This window comes from Lutjanus erythropterus, chromosome 14, assembly GCF_056507025.1.
Source record: "Lutjanus erythropterus isolate fLutEry1 chromosome 14, fLutEry1.hap2, whole genome shotgun sequence".
Classification (NCBI taxonomy): Eukaryota; Metazoa; Chordata; class Actinopteri; order Lutjaniformes; family Lutjanidae; genus Lutjanus; species Lutjanus erythropterus.
The window spans coordinates 28,243,880-28,261,684 of record NC_139330.1 but is presented as its reverse complement, the minus strand read 5'-3'; the positions used below and the strand labels follow the sequence as shown (position 1 = coordinate 28,261,684).

The following is a 17,805-nucleotide window of genomic DNA, read 5'->3' as shown; positions in this document are numbered from 1 at the left end:
CCTTGAGCAGTTCCCAAACTTTTCCACGCCAAACCTCCTGAAGAACATTACCTTATGGCCGCGGCAATTCAAATGAAAACAAACAAACAAACAAACAAACAAACAAACCAATTTCTGAACATATTTCTTTGCTGTTATCGGTGTAACAAAAATTATAATAACTACATTTTAAATCGAATAAACATGATACACCTTATGTAATTATATTATTATTATTATTATTATTATTATTATTATTATTATTATCATTTATTAGGCACTAGCCTTGGCCAATGTGTGACGTATCAAGATTTAACTAACATCTATATAAATATTGTCAGGAAGTGATAATAAAGGGTTCGCCTGCACAAAATTCTGCAGACAAACCAGTGACACATACCACTGTTTGCAAAGTTTACACAGTTAAGTTGTTGAAACTGCGTCAAACGTGATTCAAATGTCCATTTTAAGGTTAAAATTATTTTTGTTCTTGTTACTATTTTGTCCATCTGTATACACTGTCACCACAAGACAGATCGTAAAGAAAGCCGCACTACATTTACAGGTAGACAAACATTGGATAGTCCACTGCAGCAGACTGTTACTGTATCCAGCTCCGCCGTAAAGCGGAACTAAAGTCAGCCAGTTTACTACCCGGCACATTAATAGTGGGCGGACCAGACGGTGACTGCAGAGCAAGCACTTGCCCTTAAACTTGCACACTGTGGAACCGACATCACCTCTTTGTATAATTATTATTTAACAGTAAGGATATTTAAATCATCAGGATGACTCTTGCAGCAGAGGCCTTCGTGTCTCAGATGGCAGGTAACGTTCACGCATTGACTTTGATCAGTGCTTCTAGTACTGTCTAGCTTTAGCTAGCTAACGCCAGCTAACGTTACAGACATGTAGCCTTTTTTACAATGCCAGTTAATAACACAAGTGACCATTGCCATAGCAATGTAACAGGACTGTTCAGCTACATCTGTAAGGAATGATGTCCCTTTTCATATTTGTTTGTGTCTTTATTAAACACCAGCTTGGCTAAGCTAGCTCTGATACACTGTCACACTAGCTAGCTAACCTATGTGTCCTAGGTGGCTGCACAAGTGTAGTACCACTTTTGGGCAGACAATGCTAATAAAGTCGTGTATCGGATTGTTGTTAAAAAATACAAACCAAAGAGAGGATAGTTAACTTATGTAGGAACAGTTCAGGAGGATTCACGTCGATGACAGCTTTGTTTCGATGCACGAAATTACGACTTACTCTGATGAAGTGTGGCTAAATTGTATGTAATTCAACCAGAGATGTAACATCCAAGATGGCGAATAATTTCTTCCTCTCTCGGCCTCGAGAGCTCCTCGGCACCGGTCTGCTTAAAGCTGCCTCTTGTGGCCGGAAAGTATATTGCAACAATAATGATGCAGTACCATAGGCTGGTGCAATATAACTTTCAGCCACCAGGAGCATGAGTGAGCGCAGTGCCGCTGAGCAGCACCGCATTAGGGAAGAGAAGAACATAGATGCCATCTTGGATTTTACATTGGTTGTATGGAGTTATATGAAGTTTACTTACACTCAGTCGGCGTAAATCACGTTTTTTCACTTCATACACGCCCGACATGGATATTAACCCTCCTGAACTGTTGCTGAGAAGTTGATTCTGAAGGGATTGCATTGTCAATTTTCGTCCAATTATAACTTTTATTATCGCTGAATGTCTGAAATGGGTCTGCATCTAAGCTAAGGGATATTCAGGATGGTGTCAGTGCCGTTATGGGGGGCGTGTCTGTTAGCACGTAGCCTGTAGTTACATTTTGAATAACGTGACATTGACTTAATTATTGAATGCAGTGCACAATTAAATAGGACGTTTACTGTTAAACTCGGGAGCAATATAACAGTTTGATAAGCCAGCTGCATTTTTATAATTTTGTGTTTCTGTGTGTGCTTGCTTGCATGTCTGGTTTTGACATTGACAGCTGCTGAGCCCTGGCCTGAAACTGCAACCTTGTACCAACCATTGAAGGGTAAGTCGGCGTTTGTCTGAAATGCATGTATTATGTATTATCGCTACAGAGGCATGGCTGAGTGTGGTTGTCAATGTTTCTTTGTTGTTGTTTTCACAGAGGATCAGATTCTGCTGTCAGACTGTGCCTCATCTCTTGCTGTTCAGGTGATGTTCTGTGTTTACTCTCAGGAAATATATCAGCATATGTCTGTCAGCATGTTTTCCTTGGATGTTTGTTGTTTGGATGATTTAGATTTTCCTTATTTTAAAGGCTGCATTACAGTAAAGCGATGTAATGTTCTGACAGAACTACTCTAGGTGCCTTTACCCACTTAGCCATTATATTTACATCACTGATGATTATTCATCAAAAATCTCATAGTGTTTATTTTGTGAAAGAACCAACAGTCATATTGAGGTATGATTCAGTGATATTCAGTTTTGTCCATCTCACCCAGCCCTGGCACATATAATAACTACTCATTGAATTTGTATGTTATTTAATAGATGACATAAAATATATCAGATCATCAGTTTTTCATTTTCTTGTAGACTGATTTGCTTATCAGTTAATAGTTTCAGTTCTAACTGACCCTATCCTGTGTGTCTTCTGTACAGGCCTACCTCAGGATGTGCGGTCTCCCAGTGCAGGTCGCTTGTAGAGCAAATGCTGAATACATGTCACCCTCTGGTTAGTATACATACTGCTGCAGAGGTGGTTGTACTTTAGTGGTTGACTGATATGGGTTTTTCAATGGCTGATGCCAGCATATAGGGACATAACAGAGGGTCTGATGGCCAATATACAATGCCGATATCAAAACAAACAGAAGTAATTTATAATTCCATTATTCCATGCACATTACAATCAGTATACATGGTTATCTTTGCCAGAAACATGGATTTTTTTTTTTTATTAAATAGAAAAATACATTGGGTTATTATGTTGATTCCAGAATGTGGCTGGTATTTAAGGCATCCCACGGTTCAGTGTGTCAGGAGAAAATTCATTCATCTGCATTATTCTATACATTGTACCATAATATATGTTTAACACTAGCCAGTGTTGGTTTTAGATAAGATTTGCTGTGATTTAGGATGACACCACCATCACCATCAGCAGTGGTGACTGTAGAATCTTGGATGCAGGAGAAACAAACTTTTAGCCGTCTTCCTAAGACTCACAAGTGGGAGTGCTGACATCACTGCACAGCAGCTACACTGTCAAGGTTTCCTGCAGATGTATATGCAAACTAGTGTTGTCAAAAGTATTGATACATAAATATTTAATATTTGAAATGCTTTCAATAGGCCTTTTTCGCAGTATTGATATTCTGGAACCAGCTGCACTCTCTCTCTTTCTTCTCTTTGACTGCAGTGCTCACATAGTCCCGCCTCCTCTCACTTACAATCCTGTCTTCTTATTCACTCATCATATTTGGTATATCATGTTATAGCCTTATTATATTTATCTTTGAATGAAAATCTAAACTTTATGCCCTCAATGTTGACTAAATTATCCTTTGTATCAATTATCCATATTTGTCACTGTATTGTGTCAAATTTAGAAATCCCAGTATTGCAACAACACTACTGCAAGCATTTTTCATTTACTGGCCTTGTGAGCGCAAACATCGATGCTGTCTTGATACCAGTATTCTGTACTGTAGTGTTTGAGCTTCCAGGTTGTCTTTTATTGGAAATTCAGTGTTATAACGTCAGTGCACTTTGCAGCCGTTGCGTTGTGGTCTGTCCTACTAATTTGTGTCCAGTTTGTGTCTTGCTGCAGGTGAAACTGACAGCAGTTTCGACTGGATGATACTCCTCCTAACTGCTTAATGTTCTGCTCATTGTTATTTGTCTCTCTGTAGGTAAAATTCCCTTCATCCATGTAGGGAACCAGGTGGTGTCAGAACTGGGGCCGATAGTGCAGTTCACCAAAGCTAAGGTGTGTGTTATTGACTTTTATCCCAGCTTGCTTAATGCTCAGAGACACACTGAGACATTTTATCACCTGAATCTGTCATTGATCTTTCTGCAATATTTCTATTCAGATTTTAACAGCATGAAATACAGCCTTTTACATTCAATGTATGCTGTAAATTTCACATAAAATTGCTGCATTAACACAAAACAAAAATTAGAAGCTAATGATTACTTTCTTTGTCTGTCAGTTATCTTCTCAATCAACTGTTCAGTCCACTAAATGTCAGAAAATGCTGAAAAATATGAAGATGACATTCACAAATGTCTCCTCCCCGTTCACAACCCAAAGACAAGAGGACCAAAGCAACCAGCAAATACATTAAAATGTTGATTAATAGCTCTAAATAAAAACACCCCCCTTACAGAAGAGTGGAAACTGCGTTGTCCACAGAAATTAGTCATCTGTTAAAGCTAAATTTTTAACACAATTGAGGTCTCTGTAGCTTTTCATCCTTTCTAATGTAAGGCTTGATAGCATCAGTCTAGTTGTCATTGATCTAATTTTGTAACAATATTGCTAATTTTAGGAAATCACTCGTAGAACTGATTAAAGATAAAAAGAAAATACATTTTCTCTGTGTGCTTTGGGGTTCTCAGGGTCATTCTCTGAGCGATGGCTTAGATGATGTTCAGAGAGCTGAAATGAAAGCGTACATGGAGCTGGTCAACAACATGCTGCTTACTGCTGAGGTACACACACACACACACACACACACACACACACACACACACACACACACACTCACTGCCAGGCAACAGCTGAAACAGTATACCAGTATTAGAACAATAACACAGTTAGACACGATTAATCTCAGTGTCTCTGATAACATCTTGTCATTCTTCACCTCTCTGCAGTTGTACATCCAGTGGTGTGATGACGCTACAGCTGCTGAGGTGTGTATACTTGTCTTTAGATTATAAGAAAATATTTGGCAGTGATTGATTTTAATAATCATATGTATGTGTTTTGTGTAGATCACACGTCCCAGATACAGCAGTCCTTACTCGTGGCCTCTCAGTAACATCCTCGCCTACCAGAAGCAGTGGGAGGTTCGCAGGAAGATGAACGCCATCGGCTGGGGAGGGAAAACACTGGAGCAGGTTAGCAACCACCCGTCTGTGAATGTCTGATAGTTTACATGCTTTATAATTATCTCAGATACTATTTATGCTTTTTAGTCTCTTTGCATAACTGGACAAAACATGATTAAAAACCTTTTTTCCTGTGGTGTTTCAGGTTTATGAGGATGTGAGTCAGTGCTGCCAGGCTCTCTCTCAGAGGCTGGGAACACAACCATACTTCTTTAATAAACAGTATGTATCCGTCTGTATGTGTCTATTTAACTGTTTTTCTCTGTCTGTCATAGCAGCTGAATGACAAAACAGTGACAGGTTGGCATAGTGAGGGGTATTCTTCAGTGTCCTCCTCTCTGCAGCTGACCTTATAGGGATCCAAGCCAAAAGGACATAAATGTTTGGAAGCATCTGACTGCTTCTCTTTAGCACCACCTTGTGGCGAAATACTGCAATTACCTCTTACACATCTAACAGCGGAGCTTATTTCATACAGAATAATTTAAAGACATAGTTTGAATAATATGAAGTTGGGTTGTATGTTTTACTTATTGAAAGTCAGTGTATTATCTACAGTAGACTGTGGTCAACATGTCTCCAGTTTGGGGAAGCAAAGAAAAGAGAGGAGTACCCGCATGGAAGCTAAGCATTGAGGAGCCTGGTGGCTTTGGAGAGAGCAATATTTGCCTTAGATAAACAGCAGTTTCCAATCTGAAAAGGCTGTCTGGTGACAAGATAAAGCAGTGGAAATATTCTAAATATGGTGTACGCTTAAACTGACTGATTGTAGTTGAAACAGGTACAGGTTTAAACAATATGTGATGAATTCTCAATATAATTAATGACCAGTATGTTTATTTAAAAACAACACATTGTGCTTTTTAGCAGTTTAAAAGTGTTATTGCTGACGGAATCTTTACCAGCACTTGAAAAAGCATTGCATACCACATAATTATAATTAAGCATTTTAAACTGAATGGTTGATTTCAGCAGTATCACACAAACTAAGTGTGTGTGTGTTTTTAGGCCTACAGAACTGGACGCTTTGGTGTTCGGTCACCTCTTCACTATACTGACCACCAGACTGACCAACACCGAGCTGGCAGAGAGGATCAAGAGCTACAGCAACCTGTTGTCCTTCTCCAGACGCATCGAACAGACTTACTTTGAGGACAAGAGCTCTTGAAGGACAGAAAGTAACCTCTCTGTTATTATCTCACCGTGTACATTCTGCCCTTCCCTCTCATTCCCTCAACGTAGCGCTGAGAAGCTAAAATCTGCTTATATTCACATACCTTTCCCTTCGTGATTCTTCCTTTCCTTCTCCCTTTTGCCTTGTCCTTGTACATTGTTGCATGCTGCTGATAGAAGTCAAGAGGAGTCAGTTCTTTTAAGGATTAAGATGTGTCCACTGTGCACAGATAGATATACCAGGAAGGGAGTTATATACTATAATTCCAAAGTACTGAAAAAAACACAGTAAAGATCATCATTAATAGTATTTTTAACACATGAACACCATGTTACAAAGGTTTTTCCAAACGAGAGACCATGCAGCCTTTACATTTCCAGCATTATGGGAATGAAATAAGAATATTGATAGTAATGCAACTCTTAACAGACCCCAGGAGGGGGTCAGAGGTCAGAGGTCAGTGTTAGCTGCAGCAGTCTGACACGCTCCAGGACACTTCAGCAGGATGGATGCTTCCCAACTCAGAGGCACAGATTTATTTATGTGCTCTTATTTTTTCCTTTGTTTTTCCACACACATGAATGCTGTCTGCTCTGACGTGATGTATCATAGTGCTGTTACAAATCACCACAGACTCTCTGGACATGGATTTCACAGATGTGTGACATGGCTGCCTTTCAGAAGGCAGAACCCCACATGAACTGCGCTTTAGATCAAATGGATCACTGTTTCTTTTTTTTTTCCTTCCATGAACTTTATTAGCTTGTAAGAAGCGCAAGGCAGTGTTGGCATATTTGCTTTTCTCTTGTACAAAAAAACAACACATGAACATAATGATAATGAAGAGGATGTGATTTATTGCCTAGTTTTTCCACCATTGTTTTCTTTCTTCTTCTGTGTGAATTTGAAAGTGCCTACAAAATAAAAGTCATTGACTTCAAATTAGCTACAGAGGTTTTTGGTAATTCTTTAATGCTGGAATTCATGAAACAAATTCATAATACTAACAACATTACACCAGTTGTAAAGGGACAGATTTTGTCCTGTCTGACATCCTGACTAATAAATAAAAAACAAGCCACAATCTCATAAATAATAATTCTTCAAAGTTAATCACTGAAGCATTTAAAGACAACAAACATATGATACTTGTAAATTAAGGGAAGAATAGCACAGCTTCAGTTCATGTCAAACAATGTCACATGCTTTGGGAAGCTAGGAGGAGGCATAAGGAGGTAATCAAACAGAACTTGGCTTGCAAAAAACTCTGGGATGCTATGAGAGCGATCATTAATATGACCCCAGTTAGGAATGTCCTTTTGCAAAAAGCAAGTGAATTAAATGACTCCTACTTGATATTTGAAAGCCATTACTTCTCTGACTGTAGAGATGTTGTAGAGCATCGGTTTCCCTGCTAGTTGGGCACCAGAAATCACAGGGGGTCCCAGGGCTTTGTCTGCTCTGAGACTGTAAAAATTAGATTTGCACAGGTTAATTAAAATCACTATTTCTTCAAAAGTTTGTATACTGATTACAGAATGCAGATTAAGAAGACACTTTTTTGTCCTCAGTCAAAACTAGCAGGCTACTTAGTGAGCCACACCTCTGTGACCTCTTAGCCCTGTGATAATGAATTATTATTATTTTGGTAAGGATAAGAGTTTATAAGCCTGTTCTTTTGGGTTGTTAAAAGAAACACATTAAGCATACTGGTGATAGATCCTTAAAAGGCTGAGCCACTTTAAGCACACTTGTACCAAAAAGGCCACAGGTGTTTGATGGCATCTCTGCATTTCTCCTAAAAACATCCAAAATTAGCTGATATCAGCATGGTGTCCCATCCTCCAAAAAAAACCCAAAAAACCTGTGGAGCTGCACACCATCCCCACCCTCTGGAAAGAAAAGCAATAATTCCTCCTGCTCCAACAAAATTTGTCCAAAGGTAAACAGCAATTTTAGGCCTTTTGCATTGACTTCCATTATCATTATCAAATGTTTTGTCCCGGTTTAGGATTGAGGCAGATAGGTACTTTATGCCTCTTTGCTTACATGCAGGGACGTAGCACAGATGATACTATTAAGCATCACACATCTGGTCACTAAACACCTGGAGGAGCCTGAGGCTTCACATGTTGACTCAGAAATTTAAACAGATAGATGTTAATCCTTTTGTTTTAAGATGTTATTTTTCTTTTCTAATGAATTACACCCAGCATGTTAGGCTCAGCAATCAGCTCTCTATATCTTATAAGATATGGGATAACAGCCTGTATAACAGCTTGTCTGCACTATTGAAATCACAGACTGCTCGTCTGGTACAGACTGCTATGGAAATAATGGGAGTTAAAAAATACTTGCCCCTCCAAACAATCATCATCAGACAGACACCAAAATTAATGTCTGATCCAACTCATTTTCTTCTTCTTAGAAGAGTAGAAGAGGTTCCTCCAGATCAAGATGAACTGTTATTGTCAGAGGGTGTGTATGTGCAAACTGTTACATGGAAACCGTGTGTATATACGAATTGATATGGAAGCTATGTGTTGTTGAGATGTCTTTTTTAATTCACTATGTATGTTTTTAGCTTCTGATGAAGTGATGCTGAAATCCCTAAAATCTATTTTTAGCCCTGATAGGTAGCTGGGTTCACACACTCGTCTGATCGTGTTTCTGCCTCCAGGTCTCAGACGAGTTCAATGGTAAACGTCTGATCACCTCTGATCGCCCTCCAAGTTGAGCAGTTTGTGTGACAGACATAGCGAGTGTCTTCCAGGTTTCCTGTGAGGTCAGAGTGTGACCTCTGAACTTCCGGAAGCTGTGACATCATGAGTGATGACCCGCGATGGCCGCACAGTTGGAGGTCACGAGCCAGACGACGGGCGGACAAACGGACAGAGACAAATAAACAGACAGGTACGTGTCACTGAGGACATTTAGTTAAGTCCAGAGCCGTTTGTGGGTTTTCAGACCACATGACCTGCAGCATGAACTACATAATAATCACTATCTTTATTGTCCACCAATGTGGAACCTGGCCTTCAGCTTCACAGGTCTGGTAAAAAAACCACATCACACTAAATTACAGCTCACACAATAATAACAGAACATGCACAATGCAGACAACAATAACAGCCATGGCTCCAGTCTGAATCATATTTTTGAGTTTAGCAGAGTTATTGCATTTGGTATGGCTTTAAAAACTGGATGAAGAGGATCAGATGTAATTTGTTGGGCTTTTTGTTTCACCTGTGCTTTACAAATACATTAAATATTGTTTCTGCTCTTTCCAATAATTTTACTAGTCATGCTTGTAATTCTGGACAATCTGTTCTTAGAATATATATATAGAATTTAATAAAATCTATAATGTAATTAGATACGTTAATGTTTCATTTTATATTTATATTTTTGTTGTTCACATATGTCTAAGTATTGTCATTGACACTAACATAACCATTCATAATTATCAGGGATGACATAATATAAATATTACATAATCAGTTGTAAATTATCAACATATTACATAATAATCTGTATAATAATCTGCATCTTGTAATTTTATCAAATCACATCCATTCACAAGTTACATACATTTTGATAGAATAAGTTTTGTAATGGTATCAGTTTTTGTTTTGTTTCATATCATATTTAATTTCAGTCATGTAGAATTTTCAGCAAAAGGGATCCAGGTGTTTCACATTAACAGGCTAACAGCTGGGGGAATGATGTCTGTGTGTGTGATGCTGCACGATGCTTCAAATTGAGGAATTTTGTTGTCAATGTACATTTTGGAACAGAACAGAGCTTTGGAGACTGACAGCAGGTTAGCAGCCTGTCAGACGAGGTGAACATCATTTTCCCTGATGAGCCTCATCTCAGTTCTCCTGCAGGGAGAGACCACAGGCAGCAGGAAACCTGTTGACAGGGAGCCATGACAACTAATCCAGTGGTTGTCTGACCTTTCTGTTGCAACTACAACATTGTCCCTGTTTTCAGTAGAGACAGCTGCCATGTCCTTCATATTCTCTCCAAAATCTTTTTTAATGGACCTCCTACTTTTATCAAAGCTAGATCGCCAAAGCAAAACAGGCCTCAGGCCATCAGGGGACTGAAGGTGACTGGTTTGAGTTTTTTTTTTTTTTTTAATCAATCGCAAATCTTTTTCTTATTACTGATCCTGAGGCATTGACTTTATTATTTTAGTATATTAAAGGGCTAGTGTGCAGGATTCAGTAGCATTTAGCAAACACTTCACCTCACCCTCCCCTTCCAAACATGCAGGAGAAACTATGGTTGGCAAAAAGTGCAAAAGTTGCAAAAAAAAATGCAAAAGGCCCTATCTGGAGCCAGTGTTTGGTTTGTTAATTTTCAGCTACTGCAGAAACATGGTGGTTCAACTTGGCAGCCTCCACATAAGAGAACCCATGTAGATATAAATGGCTCATACTAGGATAATGAAAAAAACACAGACTTTTATTTTCAGGTGATTATATCCTAATCAAAACATACATATGTATATTATATAACATTTCTGCCATATTCTGCCAATAAATCCCCATAAATATAGCAATAAAACCGAGAAGTACAGGACTTGTGAGGGAAAAACTGCATTTTTAACTGACTCTGAGGCTCTGAATTTATTATTTCAGATTATTTTGCTTATATGGTGAATACTAAACTAAAAATAATAATGTATACATGAAGCAGAAAAAGTGTGCAACATGAAGAAAAGCTCATACTACCTAAATAACATTTTTCTGAAACACTGCACTGAGCACAGATTTACTCTGGGCATTGGATCCACAGATTGCAATGACAGACTTTTTCCAGAAGGGGGCAGCATGAGGACAGAAAAGGATCCTGCTGCTGCAGAGACGTGAACACTTAGTGGCCTGCTGATTTTTGGCAAAAGTGTTACAAGATACATTTAAAAACCTGAAAAAAAAAAACACAAAGTGTGCACACAAATTAAGTTTATTATTATTTGCAGTTTTGGGCAAATTTCATCCAACAAAAGTTGGACACAGTGACAGAAACGGTGATGCCATGACGCAACAAAATGCAAAATAAAAAGTGATGAATTTGAAGGGTTGGAGCTGTAGAGTCTAAATGTACTCAAATAATGATTTCAGTTCTTCTGCTGGACATTTAATGTGGTGATATGGAATACATACTGCACACTGCAAACAGTTACTCATGTCCTTTACCATCATAGAGAAAACAATAAATTAAAGTCAGTTAATCATAATTAGTGTTGGGTATCATTTTAAAAGGTACAATACCAGCACAATATCAGTACCTTTAAAGTGATACGATCAATAGAGCAGTCATTCTCAAAGACTGGGTCGGGACCCACAGGTGGGTCACAGGAGATTTTATTTGGGTAAAAAAAAGACAATGGGAAACATTCTGCAGTACACCCTTTATAAAACATTTAAAATGTGTATATTGTTTTACTCTAAGAGGGAAAAAATTAGCCTGTTAATTCTGTCTAAATACACTTATTTTGTCTCATTTATTAAGTAGGCTAAAATGTCCCAATATTGTGTTTCTGTTGAGAAGAAATTAGAGCGATGAGATGGCTTGTTAGCTTACATGCATTTATTTCTTATTTCTAAAGTTTGAACATGTTTTCAGTAAAGTTTCAAGACAATATAAAGTGATCTAAAAATAGCAGTAAAAATGGTCAGGAACGTTCATTTATGCACGAATGAACTCCTCAGAGAATTTATTGATAAGGCCTGTTGTGAACTGCGTATTCTCATAAAGTGGTCTCTGGAGAAAAAGATTGGGATACACTGCAATAGAGTTCTTCATCCATCCTATCATGTGTATTGAAGCACTCCTGACACGATTCCTCCACATTTTTCCCCACACGTGTAGTATTGCCATACTTTTGCATGTGGCATCTTGGCACACTGTCTGTTGTGGTAGTGGGCTAATTACACGACACTTGTGGTGATTGGCTGGGAGCAAAACCATACAAATAGTCTGTTTTTCTTTTCTAGACGTGGGTACAAAAAAGATCGAATACAGGAATCATTTGACGGAAGTGTGGATACTACTGGTACTGGTGCTGGTATTGGGTTATTTCAGATGATACTCTAAAGGTATCGAGTACCAATAGCCAGCACTTATCATAATCATACATGGTGCTGGAACAAAGCACGAGACATGTAATAAAGCTGTAATAAAGGGAAATTGAAAGTGTTTAACTTGTATTCTATTAGATCATGTTTGAAAATAATACTAAATACTATTTCCGGCTATGAATTCTGGTCTCTGGTAGGTGAGTTATTGAAACGTCTTCGTAAAGATACATGTGTGATAAATGTGTGTGTGAGAGAAAGAGTGCAGGAGAGAGAGAGGGAGAGAGAGAGAGGCAGTTGTTAAAATCCATACAAAGAAGAGTTTTTGTGTTGATGAGTGTGGATGTGTACACGTTCATGTGCTGTGATACGAGGTGTCAGATTAGATAATACCACTGGAGGCTGATAATTACACAGCAGGATTATTTGAGTGAGTCATGATACATAATCTGGACTTTGAGAGAGAGACAGAGAGGAGACAGCAGGAGAAGATTGTCTCCTTTGTATCTAGAGAGTGTGGGTGAGATGGTTAATGTCTGTCTGCGCATATGGTGTTTTAATTTGATAAAAAAAATGCAATCTCTGGTGCAGTGACCCAGTATATTTCTAATCTCATTCACAGAAACAGGATCAGCATGTCGCTCAGGTGTCAAAGCACGGGGACAGTTTTAATGATTCGGAGGCTCCAGCCGGGCAGAGACTGAGCTGTTAGCCTGCGTGTGTGGGTGAGTGTGTGTGCGTGTGTGTGTGTGTGTAAGCTTTGCACAATCAGAAAAATTCAGGAGAATGCAATTTTACATGACGAAATCATTGTAACCTAGAAAAAATAATTTCATCAAGGTTTAGCGGCTGACTTTGCAAAATATGACACGACACAATCCCCCACATTCGCTGTGATTTACCGCCACCCTGCCAAGGCTCGACACAGCGACAGCGCTGCAGGAAACCCTGCCCTCCTCTACCTCGCATTACACACTCCTGGCAAGAAAACAAAAACTATCTGCAGGCAGCTCTTTTCACTGAACAAAGCCAAGTGTGTCTTCTCGCTGAAGGGTTCTCAATGCTTGCTGAACGCCCTTCACTCAGTTAGAGGAAGACAAAGGGCCAAAAAACCCCCAAAACAAATTAAACTGTTCGAAATTACACACATTTATTATTTTGTGAGAGTGAAGCCAAATGAATCGCAGAAACAAACTTAACATGTTCTCCAGAAAATGACTGTTAGTCATTTGTTCAAACACTTTAAATAACCTATGTTTATGTTTTCCTGACAAGCAGTCTCTTGTGGTTGAATAAGTACCGGCTTGTGTAATTAGCATCAGTAAAATTAGCATGATGTCATTATAATACTGCAAAATCCTCTTGGTTGGTGTTCAAACAGAATGCAAATTATTCTTTCACTTATTTATTTTTTTTGCATATAAACCTAAAGGGCACTCCGCTGATTTTAAACATGAAGTTCAGTTTTTCTTTTGTTATGAGGAGCACTACTCAGCCTGTGGAAACTTTCTCCTGTGGCTCTGGACTGCTCATTAAAGTCTGAGAAAATCACCCCGATGTCATCAGGAAAAACAAAAGATCCTATCAAGCTTCATTGTGAGAAACCTGGACTTATTCTAAGCACCTCAATTTGCTCTTTTGTAAAGTTGTCTCCCCAACTTTACAAAAGAGCAACACTAAATCTCAGGAGTGCCACTTTAATACAAATCAATGGTACATACAGGCATATTTACTCTGGGTGGCTCAAAGTGAGGCTTAAAGGGACAGTTCACCTCAAAATTAAAAAATACATATTTTTCCCTGGCCTGTAGTGCTATTTATCCATCTAGATTTTCTTGGTGTGAGCTGCAGAGTTTTGAAGATATCGGCCGTAGAGATCCCTGCCTTCCCTCCGGCATAATGGAACTAAATGGCACTTGGCTTGTGGTTCTCAAAGCGTTCACAAACACAAAATACATTTGAAAAATTCAAAACCAGTGTCTCTCTCCAAAAATCATGGCCTGATTACTCAAGATAATCCACAGACCTTTCATGTAGGAACTACTTTCTTTCTAGTAGGAAGTGGTTCGAATGGAAAGAAAGTAGTTCCGGTAGATTTTACAGTAGTTCTGATAGATTCTACTGCAAAACGACAGTGATTCCTGCATAAAACTGCTCACAACGAGGTCTGTGGATTATCTTGAGTAACAGGGTCATTATTTTTGAAAAGAGACACTGTTTTTTGAAAATTTCACATGTATTTTTTTGGGCTTTGATGACAAGATGAGTCTCATTATACTGAAAAGAAGGCAGACATCTCCATGGCTGATATCGCCAAATCTTTCTGTCTTTCTTTCCTTCTTTCTTTTATTATTTTCAGTTTTCTGTCTGTCTGGTTTTGGTTAGATTTAGATTTCTCTGACAGAAAGCCATACAGGCAAACTTCTCTCACGTGCAAAGTCCACCTGTATCAAGGCGTGTGTGCTTGTTTCTTTGCCTGTGTGTAAGTAGCCTTCTATATCTGCATAACACGTGTTTCCTCCGACACGTTTGTCTCCATCATGTGTGAAGGTGCATCATGCATACTGTACTTGTGTGTGTGTGTGTGAAGTCACTGTGCGAGGAAGTGAGGTTTTTTTAGGCGATGTAGATTTGAGTGGAATAAAGAGATTAGCTGTGTGTCGATAATCCTCTCCTCTTCTCACAGTCCATCCCCTACACACTCACACACACACACACTTGAACATTTTACTACTTCTTTTCATGTCTTTTCTAATTGACCATGATCCTTCACAGTTTACGCTGATAAGCTTGCTTTGCTGCGGCAGACATAAAGTCAGAATTTACATGTTGAAAAAAAAGATTTGTCTCAGGAAATGTTGCTGTTTACTCTAAGAGGCTTAAACATTTAAAGGTTTCACACTCTCTTTTTCACAATTTTACATACAGATCACCTTCTGCTTTATTCTCATCTATTTCACATAAATATTAAATGTTCTCTGCTTTCCCACAAGCTGTCAAGGAGTCCTTAAGCAAGGCGTGTAAGGGACTGTAATGCATCTCAGCGCTCTTAAGGTGTATTCAAGTAGATGTAATGTAGCAGCTTGTCCAGTCAGGTGTAGGAGGGGCTCATTTTGTTGCCTGAGAGAGAGATAGTGTGTGTAAGGTACGTGTGTAAGCCTTCATTTTTCTTTCAAAATAATGAGACTGTAAGCCGGTCCAAACTGCACGTTAGCAAGCTCTCACTTACCAGGATATAAATGTCTGCGTACAAATTAGGGACAAAAAACAAAAACAAACATGTTGGATCTGAGCCCAGAGTCTGTGCTGGAAATCTTCCATCGAAGCTTGAAGGGCTCCATTCCAAAACACTTTAAATCCAATTTGTAAGTAAGCTGCTATCTAAAAACACTATAATGATGCTGGTTTGTCCCCCCAGTGATGATTTATGATGAGTTTTGTGGTCAGGACAGGCATTATTTCGCTTGTTTCAGAGAAGAATCTTGGTGTCATTATGGCCCATTTGCATCTGTCTGCGTCTAGTTTACAGTACAATCAGTGACTAAGCTGCAGGCTCATGCATGTAAACTGAGATATAGAGTGTTTAGCCGAGTTCTGGCAAAAATATGACTGTTTGGAACATACGGAGTGCACGGATGACTGGTGAAGGAGTGGATTATGCTGAGTGGTCTCTGATACTTTCTCCACCATGAAAGCTTATTGGAATCCATTGTGACCACTTTCAACCAAATCTAAGCCTGCGTTTTCAGTGAAGGAGGTACACTGGAGAGGTTGAGTGTTTCATACTCAGGCAAGTACACAGAACCACCAGCTCAGTGCAGCCTTTACATTTTTTACAACCTGTAGTTCTGTCTGCGTACTTACTCTAAAAGAAGCGGATGTTGATTTTTGAAGCCTTGGAATTTTTGCCATCTTGTTTTTTTAGAGCCAGAACTGACCACATTTAGATGACAAGGTGAAAGGAAGGAAGGAAGGATTGTGGCGTTAAGGGCCAGCACTGTTGCCGGCTTGTCATGTAGCGACAATTTGTCGCCGCCCCCTTGGCAACACCCCAAAGCATACCCAACAACAACAACATCCGAGCTAACAATGCCAAAAACCTGAACTTAACCTGAGCCTAACCTCGTCACTAACGGTACAAATGTAAGCAAGTTAGCAGCTGTTACCTTTTCTCTTGTGGGGATTTAGCCATTTTAATGCCAGGGCTCGCCTCTCCACGCGCAAATGTTCCACCACTGTGATTTGCTTAAAAAAAATACAAACAAGTCAATTTTGTTATGCTTACTGTGCTGCTCCTCTCTGCTGACACGACCAGTATGGTGAGAGTTTTCCTGCCAACACATTTTAAAGTGGTTCTCATTAAAACAGCCCTCTGATTTATTGATGGAGTGGAAGTTAAACCCACTTGAACTCACTTTTCTCAGTTTTGATTTTGTGCTTCAGCTTGAGGACAAAAAAACCCCAAACCCTCATTGTGTGTTCTGATTTCTGTCTGTTAACCAAAGCCCAAACCAAAAAATGATCGCACCTATGAAAAGAATAAGTGCAGTGGTATATATTTTTTTATGAACAGAATGAAAAGCGCTTGGTCTTATACACCTGGAGGGGATCATGTGATCACTTGCATATGTGCACATGTGCATAACCAACAGACCTGGAGCTTGTCCACAGCTAATCTTGTATATTACTGGACTCAACCACCTTAATTCTTTTTATACACATTCATGACTATATGCTGAAGGATCTCTTTGAGGAGGATCTCTTTTTTTTATTTCTCTACACCAGCAACAGTTTTGGCCAGACAAGTTATGTTTTGGGATCATCCCATTCTTGATGGGACGTGATATCTCAAGAATGTCCTGAGGGAATTTGTTCAACGTCCACTTGGACTCAAAGAAGAACTGGTTAAATTTTGTTTTTCAAAGGTCAAAAGTCAGTGTGACCTCACATCCATCCTTCTCTCCTTAACATCTAGCTCGGACTCAAGGATTAACTGATTTTGGTCACTGAACACCATAATTCAATAATTTATACACTAATTATGACAAGATTTCACACAAATATCTAACAGGATACGAGCAGTTCTGGTCAGTAACTACTTACATGTTACCAGTTACATGTAATTAAAATACAAAAAAAATGTAATTGCAATCTGTTTCAGTGAAAAATATGCAATTAAATTACAGTTACTAATCAAAAAGTTGGTTGAGATCTGCTCTCCTCTAGTTTGACATATAGTATATACAGTATCAAAGCAGTAAAGGCTCATTTATGCTCTATGTTAGATATGCATATGGACATGGATGGAGCCCTCTGTCTGCACTCCATGTTCATTTCACCTGTACTTCTGCATTTTGTCTGACAGCTTACAGACACAAACCGAGCGCAGCAGTACCTCTGGTAGTTGTGTAGCCAGTAGTTCAAGCAAGACACGAACACAGAACATGATGAAGAAGTTTTAAAAATCC

General features: G+C 38.9%; 1 protein-coding gene across 1 annotated transcript; it reads left to right on the top strand.

The window, feature by feature from the left end:
* Positions 1-620: 620 nt before the first annotated feature.
* Positions 621-6,546, top strand: mtx2 (metaxin 2). Its single transcript, XM_084736345.1, has 10 exons — positions 621-807; positions 1,968-2,015; positions 2,115-2,161; positions 2,615-2,687; positions 3,868-3,944; positions 4,580-4,672; positions 4,838-4,876; positions 4,958-5,083; positions 5,220-5,296; positions 6,083-6,546. The coding sequence occupies exons 1-10, from the start codon at positions 768-770 to the stop codon at positions 6,240-6,242; spliced, it is 780 nt and encodes a 259-aa protein (XP_084592471.1). The 5' UTR covers positions 621-767; the 3' UTR covers positions 6,243-6,546.
* Positions 6,547-17,805: the final 11,259 nt, after the last annotated feature.

What these genes read in the sequence shown, in the direction of transcription:
- mtx2 (XM_084736345.1), top strand. Translation starts at nt 768, where the DNA reads ATGACTCTTGCAGCAGAGGCCTTCGTGTCTCAGATGGCAG. An exon ending in ATGACGCTACAGCTGCTGAG is followed by an intron (nt 4,877 to 4,957) that starts GTGTGTATACTT and finishes TGTTTTGTGTAG; the next exon opens with ATCACACGTCCCAGATACAG. An exon ending in CCATACTTCTTTAATAAACA is followed by an intron (nt 5,297 to 6,082) that starts GTATGTATCCGT and finishes GTGTGTTTTTAG; the next exon opens with GCCTACAGAACTGGACGCTT.